Source organism: Struthio camelus, chromosome 10 (genome assembly GCF_040807025.1).
Source record: "Struthio camelus isolate bStrCam1 chromosome 10, bStrCam1.hap1, whole genome shotgun sequence".
NCBI classification, from domain to species: Eukaryota; Metazoa; Chordata; class Aves; order Struthioniformes; family Struthionidae; genus Struthio; species Struthio camelus.
The window spans coordinates 11221515-11229245 of record NC_090951.1 but is presented as its reverse complement, the minus strand read 5'-3'; the positions used below and the strand labels follow the sequence as shown (position 1 = coordinate 11229245).

The following is a 7731-nucleotide window of genomic DNA, read 5'->3' as shown; positions in this document are numbered from 1 at the left end:
GGCCGGCGGCCTGCGGGAAATGCGCGAGGCGGCGGGGGCGGGGGCGGCGGCCCCCCCGCTCCGCGCCCCCCCGCCCGCCGGGGCTGCCGGGGCCGCCGGGGCGGGGGCGGCGGTGCCCACGGGCGCGCTGCCGCCGCGTGGCGCGTCACGGCGGGGCGGGCCGAGGCGGGGGGGGGCGGCCCCGGCCGCGACATAAATAGGAGCGCGGCGCGGCGCGGCGGCACCGCTCGCTGGGGAGCTGCGGCGGCGGCGGCTGAGCGGGCGACCAGCGGCGGGGACTACACCGGGGAGTGCCGGTCCCGTCCCGTCCCGTCCCGTCCCGTCCCGTCCCGTCCCGTCCCGTCCCGTCCCGTCCCTCCGCCGAGCACCGAGGTAAGGCGCTGCTCCGCTCCCTGCGGGGGCCACCGCGGGGCGGGGGGGGGGGCGCTGCCGAGGACGGCGGGGTTTTGACGCCTTCTCTCGCCGCCCGGCAGCCGCCGCCCGGCGCGCCCATGACCCTGAACCGCGGCGACAAGCTGCGCTGCCTGGACAAGCGGCGCGGCAGCATGCCCTTCTCGGCGCAGCAGCACCTGCACCGGCGCAGCATGCCGGTGGACGAGCGGGACCTGCGCGCCGCCCTGCCGCAGGACGAGCTCTCCGGCCTGCTGCGCTGCACCTCGTACAGCCCCGGCGAGGCGCACCGCCAGAGCTGGGCCTCCGACTCCTCCGACTCGGTCACCTCCTCGGGCAGCGACTCGGACAGCAACCTCTACAAGGTGATCCTGCTGGGCGAGCACGGCGTCGGCAAGACCAGCCTGGCGCGCATCTTCGGCGGCGTCGAGGACTGCGCGGACGCGGAGGAGGCCGGTGAGGGCGGCGGCGGCGGCGCGGGGCGCCGGCTGCCCGGGGTGGGCGGCGGCGGCGGCGGCGGGGGCAGCTCGGTGCTGAACGTCCTCTCCTCTAGGAAACACGTACGACAGATCGCTCGTCGTCGACGGAGAAGAAGCGTCTCTGGTGGTGTTTGACATATGGGAGCAGGTACTTGCGGGCTTTAAGACTTTCTTTTGATTCACCCCAAAAAGATGCAGAAATGGAACGACTGTGTCCGGTCATCTGTTGCATCAGACTGGTAACATTGAAAATGGTAACGTTAAATGCAGGATTTGTTCTGTGTTTGTTCATTCACTTGCAATCGACTTGCAGTTAGGCAGGCGATTTCAAACCCTGAGGGTGAACCTCTTATTGCTTTGAGTAAGCAGCCGCTCTTGTGAGCAGCGCTTGTCAGATGAGGGGGTCATGCTCTGATCTCTGCCAGACCTGACAATGTTTCTGGAAACAAGAGAATTGTTTTGTAATATATGTTCAAATCAGGAAATTCTTAAGAACGCTTTGGGGAAGTTGGCTTATTTTTAGTTACTCTTTATAGTAAAGCTAAGAAAAATATCTTTATGGTGCTTGCAATAATTAAATCATTATTTAGACATGCTTAATAGATTTGCAATGCAATAAATATATTCTTTTGCTCTCTGTTTTAGGATGATAGTCAATGGCTACAGAATCACTGTATGAAGATGGGAGATGCCTATATTATTGTATATTCAGTGACGGATAAAGTTAGTTTTGAAAAGGCTTCTGAGCTTAGAATCCAGCTAAGAAGAGCAAGACAAACAGAAGACATTCCTATTATTCTTGTAGGCAATAAGAGTGACCTGGTCAGATCCCGGGAGGTCTCAGTTGATGGTAAGAGACACTATTTAATTGTAAAGTAATATTTAAATTAGCAGCAAAGGCTGCAGAGGATCCTGAGCCAGTAGAACTGGTCCAGTTTTGATGTAGAAAAATGTGATTTGAGGTACACCTGAGAAATCAAGCCAACAAGTCCATGCTGAGGGACTTTGTACAACAGAGAAAAGTGATGGAGATGGTGGCAGAAGAGGATTTCTGATTGTGTAGAGTAATGCTCTGAACTGCAGTGCAAGAGAAAGAATGCCTCAGAGCTGCAGCTTTAGCATATTACTCTGTGTAGGATTTATTCTGGGCCAATATCAACAGCAAAAGTTTAATTATGTTACACGTGCACTAGCACTTGCTAGTATCGAGATATGGTAGTCTCAGCTATGTTTAAGGGACAGGAGAGTCATAACATAAGACCTATCAAGTCAGCTGGCGGTCTTTTTAAAAGAATGACCCCCCCAGAGAGGTACAATACTCTTTCTATTGGAAGTGATTCCATTACAGTTGAGCTAACGGGACCAGGCTCACACAACCTGAAGTCTTTCTGTACCTGTTCTACAGCTGTGGTCAGATTTTTCTCAGCTAGTTCACTTCTCAGCTAGTGCATTTCTGTTACTAGAGCACAGTAACCAGTACGAACGGCACAGTGTTAATTTCACTTATTTAAAAATTTGGGCGTTTTCTTCACTGGGAAGAATACTATGAAATATCTTGCCTTGATGCAAGAACAGCTGCTGTCTGGTTCTGCTGTGTCCCCTGTGTTAAATGCCCAGTAGTCTATACAGGGAACTGATTAGAGCTGATCATGAGATCGTCACTTTTCAGGCTGGTGGCAGTGCATGGTTGACCTGTCCTAGTGGTGATGCCATTACTTTGTTCAGATTTGTAACTCTGTCGTTATTTACCACAAGTTGATCATGGTAATTTGCACTTCGGCAGTGTTCCAGAGTTACACGCTTACCTCTGGGACATCGGACACTGAGCATCTTCTATTTTGAATGCAGTCCTAATTAAATCCAGTGATCACACAACTTTATGACCTCTAGTGATCCGTTTAATGACTGGAGCTTTTGGACTGTATCGCACTGCATTTGGAACTGTCCTGGAAAACTCCCACTTGTTACAGCAAGGTGGAGGTGCATAACTGCTCAACAACTTCCAGAAGAAATAAGAACTAGTTTTTCTCTCAGTACCTCACATTGTCTTTCCTGTCAGACAGCAAGTATACACCCAAATCCCTCTTATAGCTGACACAAATCTTAAATAATAGTGAGACAATCTGCCTATAGAACTATTGTTGCCTTTTATTCAGTACCAATAATCAAGTGATATTTCTGACAATACCACAACAAAACCTTGCAAAATGAAGGGTCAAAACCATCACTGCAAATATGTGTCTTCCTAGCATATAATAAAGCTCTCTTGTGGCATTAAAAGCACTCTCATTACTTTTAAGTCAAATTTCAGTCTCCTCTGCCAGTATAAATGAATAGAAAATGTCAGTTTCCGCTCACATCCCTTTTTCTCTTTTAATCCAGAGGGACGGGCCTGTGCTGTGGTATTTGACTGCAAGTTCATTGAGACCTCAGCTGCTCTTCACCATAATGTCAAGGACCTGTTTGAAGGTATTGTTCGGCAAATTAGACTTCGCAAAGACAGTAAAGAAGACAACGCTAGGAGAATGGCCAACACAAAAAGAAGAGAAAGCATAGGCAAAAAGGCAAAGCGATTCCTTGGGAGAATTGTAGCAAAGAACAACAAGAAGATGGCTTTCAAAGCAAAATCAAAATCTTGCCATGACTTATCTGTGCTTTAGAAGCTTTCAGCAAAGCCAGATGTTGCACGTGGCTGCTGAACAAGCAATTGACTCTTGAGAAGTGTGTATGGATGATCGTCATGGTGATAAAAAGAATAACTATCAGTTGAGACTCTCTTTAATGCCTTACGGTGCACAAGCAAGACCGGAAGCTGCATTACAGTGTCTGCTTCTTTGATAAATGGTTTAAGTTTCAGTATGTGCAAGTAAATGAACTAACTAATAAGTGGCTTCACATGCCTACACTTCACTGTGTACATATATTATTTGTCCTCTTGTCCTGTGGATACCAGAGATGCAAAGATAAGAAAGGATGATGATAGAAAATGAAGTATTGCCACAGACTTTTCTCGTTTGCAGAGCAAAATTTGAAAAATGTACGCAGGCTCGTACACTTTTTTTAGTATAAAGCAAGCAATGATGAATCTTTTTAAAATTAAATGTGGGGTGGGGGGAGTATAATCACATTAGAATGGGAGAAAGCAAATTATATATAGAAAGATTTAAATACAGAATAAATATCATTTTATGAAGTTGATTTGCACTTCCATTAACTGTTATTCAATTAATTTGTTACTTGTTTACAGGCAGATTTTATAATAAAGTATTATTTCCTGTTATAATAAACTGTGCTTTTTCTCATAGCATGGATAAAGGAGAGCAGTATTTTTATACTGGCCTTTTCTCCACTGTACAAAAAATTTTGCACAGACTTCAGTTGATCTATGCAGATTTACATATGATAAATTTCTGTAATGAAATGAATCAGGAATATTGTGTCCCTTCCTTTCTAGATAGCTTTCTAGAGGTAGATGCTACTTTTATTACCTTTATGGATATTCTACTATGACATCTTGTATCAGGAAGCAGAGCAGGAGCCTGACCTTTTTTTGCTGTTTATCTTCAGCCTGGTTCTCATGTCAACTCTGGCAGGAACAGGCCTCTGTATAATGCCTTTAGTTAGATAGAAGTCGTATGTCTAGTTATGTTGATTGAATTGAAAGCTATAGTGTTCTCATTCTTAAGTCCTCTCCTGTCTTGAAGGTTATGTGTTAGAGTCAATAAGCAAATGGCCTTTTTTTCTTCTTCCTCTTCTAATGGCAGTATAATTCTCTCATCCACTTACAAGTCTGTAGATACATTTCAGTGGTTTCCTTTAAAGAAGAGCAAACCAGCTTGGCAAGGCTGTTTGAAAGAAGTGGAGGTAGAGACTCCAGTATGTATTGTGGCCTTCAGTGCAGTTATGGTTTTCATATTCGCTTTGCTTAGTTAAAATTAATGCATTTCCATAATTTTTCCCTGTTTGCTCTTCATGAAGTTGAAATGCTTAGCTAGCAATTATGACTCAGTGAAACACTTGGACTTCCTCCACTTGCTTTGTAAATTCCTCTTCTTAGGATACATTCTCTTCAAATTCTTCCAGAAACTCACGTCCCATAGTCAATAAAACATACGCTCCTGTGTCTCTCTAATCTCCACGGCTGAGTCTAGCTGTTGAGAGAGATTGTTCAAGCTGCTCGGGAACACTTTTTGCCCACGATTTTATAGTGGCTGATCTTTCCCATAACAGATCTATAGCATCATCTCTCCTACCTTACAGCAGGTTTTCATGAGCTTGAGCAAACTGCTCTTCCCCCAGCTAGGCCAGTGCTTGGGCGCTCATCAGGGAACAGCTAGCACTGTGGGAAACTGCATCAGATTTGTGTAGGTAACGCTCTTTGCTTTGAGTCTGTAGAACTAGTGACGTGCTGCTGGTGGAGCTGTTTGGTTGGATGCACAGCCAATCCTTTTAGCATGTGTTGCTGTTACACAGGTCACATCCGTTTTCTTATAAAGAGAGGTGTTTACTTTGTGTCCTGGGTGCAGTCTAAAAGGAATAGCTCTGTCCCACTGCCAAAGGTTCCGCTTACCTGATGATACATCTTAACTGAATTTGCCTTTTTTTCACCAGTGTTGATTCCTGACTAACTATTCTCAGTAGGACATCTAACCACTGTCAGAGTATGGTACAAGGCATCCATTTACACTGAAGCTCTGAATGTTAACACAAAAGCAATGTTCTGGTGCAGAAAAATCTGCAGCAAAAATGTCCAAATTCATATGCATAAATGTGGCACAAATCTATTCATGCTCATGCTGAGGTTAGTGACAAAACTACAGCATCATTCCCTGCGTGTTTGCAAAGCTTTTGTCTTTTGTTTGCATAATGCTTTCAGAATGGCCAATAAAGGACTGATGTGTTTGATGTGATATGCAAGATTTAACTGCTGAATTCTGTCCATAATAAATATAAGGAATGTAATGCAAGCCCAGAGTTTAAGATGCAGCTTTTCACAAAGTGCTGAGTGTCACAAAGATGCATCACTCTTGATGCAGCAACACAAATGCAGCTGCAAAGCCTCTTCAAGGTCATGGTTAACAGCTGACCTACAATCAGATGTTCTTCTGTGTTTGTGAAATCAAAAGACTAGGTTTGGACAAATCTTAAGCCTGAAATGTTCATGATGTGCTCTAGCACATTGCTAGAGATTATTTGAAACTATGGAAAATAATTTGTGTTTTCAATGTCATACAGGACACTATGAGACAAACTGTGAGTCACTCTAAAGAAACTTGGGTTGATCTATAATGTATTTTCTAATAAATATTGAACAATAAAATACTTATGACAATCATTATTCTACTCTTTTCATTTGTTTATACAGTGATGAGCATAATTCAGCCATGGTTCATCAGTAAGGGGAGGGTTCATATTTATGGCAGCTCTAATAATAACCTGCTCTAGATCAAGATCATATTCTATGCTGTGGAAGTATTACCATGAGTACTACTTTGAAGAGATTTTGTAGCTCCTGGAAGCTTTTCTACCCAGAAAAGCCTTACATTTTTAGATGTTATTTAGTGGAACCTCCAAGCACGCTTTTTGGAAGTACGTGCATAGCACCAACGAGAAGTCAGTTACAGACACTTATCTGTCAAATGTCTCCAAAAATCAACTCCGTTTCTTCAAAGGGTTATTTATATCTTTAAGTATTTGGAAGTTATCCATAGGTTTTTGTAATTTGAGATGTTTTATTGGAATGGATACTCAGATTCTTGCCATTAACGGGTGTGAATCTATGTCAAGAAAAACACTGGGAGTCCCAGATAGCAGTATTTTGTGTTTATTACCAGAAAAGAGTGGCAGAGGTAACAGTGGTGTGAGTTTTCTCAGTTTTTGTCAGCATACAACAGTTTTAATTTGGGGGGGGGGACAGTTTACATAGTCATTTAATTCTTACTGCCTCTACTGCTGCTGCCAGCTCAAGTTCCTATTACCGCTAATTGTGGTGGTGGATTTTGTGTTGGCACAAATCCATTCGGAACAGCCCTAATTATTAACATCTACAGTGGAAGGACATTGCCTTTTATATGTGACACATATGTTAGGTAAACAAATCAAAGACTCCTCCGCTTGCTATTGCTAAACTAGCTTCTGTAAATTCTTCACAGTATGAAAAATGTGAAGAAAATCATTCCTCCATCTGCCAAAAATATAAAGCGTGCAGTCAAGTCACATAAATTTAGATGAAATGTTAGCTGCTGGGGGAAGACTTAGCATCACCAAAAATGTAGTTTTACTCAGATGTATTTTCTCAAAATAGGACTAGAAAAAACAACCCACCATCTACATAGTAACGTTGCGTAACACAGACAGCTGTTTTTTACTGAAAAAGAAAAATAGTGAATTAACAGTGATTAAGAATCTAGTATATGACAAAACATTGCTAGGAGGTCGTCTTAAGAGGAAAGTAGGATAATACTTGAATTATGCTGAAACTGTCTTTAGGACTTGTAACTTTTTTCAGGGACAGTGTAAGCTTAACTGCATGTACATCACAGAGACCTCACTGAATCTACATTTGCAGTCAAAGGTCTTTGCGTTCCAGGACTGTCATTTAATTTATATTTTACTTTATAATATCTAGTGTTATAATGGACAATTTTATTGCCTATTTAAATAGAGGAACATCTAAACTCCAATACTATTGAAGTTAATTTCTAAAAATTGAAATGGTAAATGATGTTAACTGTCCTTGTACCCTATGACATGGACACTGAATAGAGAAGTAAAAGATAAAAAGAGAGAAGGAAGGATTCATTATTTGCCACCAAATACCCTCTCCCTAACACACTGTTCAGAATGAAAGGGGGAACAGCTT

At 43.6% G+C, this 7731-nt stretch overlaps 1 protein-coding gene across 2 annotated transcripts; it reads left to right on the top strand.

The window, feature by feature from the left end:
* The first annotated feature begins 228 nt into the window (after nt 1-228).
* RRAD (RRAD, Ras related glycolysis inhibitor and calcium channel regulator) lies at nt 229-6203 on the top strand. Of its 2 annotated transcripts, XM_068956102.1 has the most exons (6): nt 241-295; nt 326-372; nt 474-846; nt 944-1017; nt 1515-1719; nt 3252-6203. In XM_068956102.1, the coding sequence occupies exons 3-6, from the start codon at nt 492-494 to the stop codon at nt 3527-3529; spliced, it is 912 nt and encodes a 303-aa protein (XP_068812203.1). In that variant the 5' UTR covers nt 241-295; nt 326-372; nt 474-491; the 3' UTR covers nt 3530-6203. The 2 variants fall into 2 exon arrangements, with proteins under 2 accessions (XP_068812204.1, XP_068812203.1); XM_068956103.1 differs by having other exon boundaries at nt 229-372.
* Nucleotides 6204-7731: the final 1528 nt, after the last annotated feature.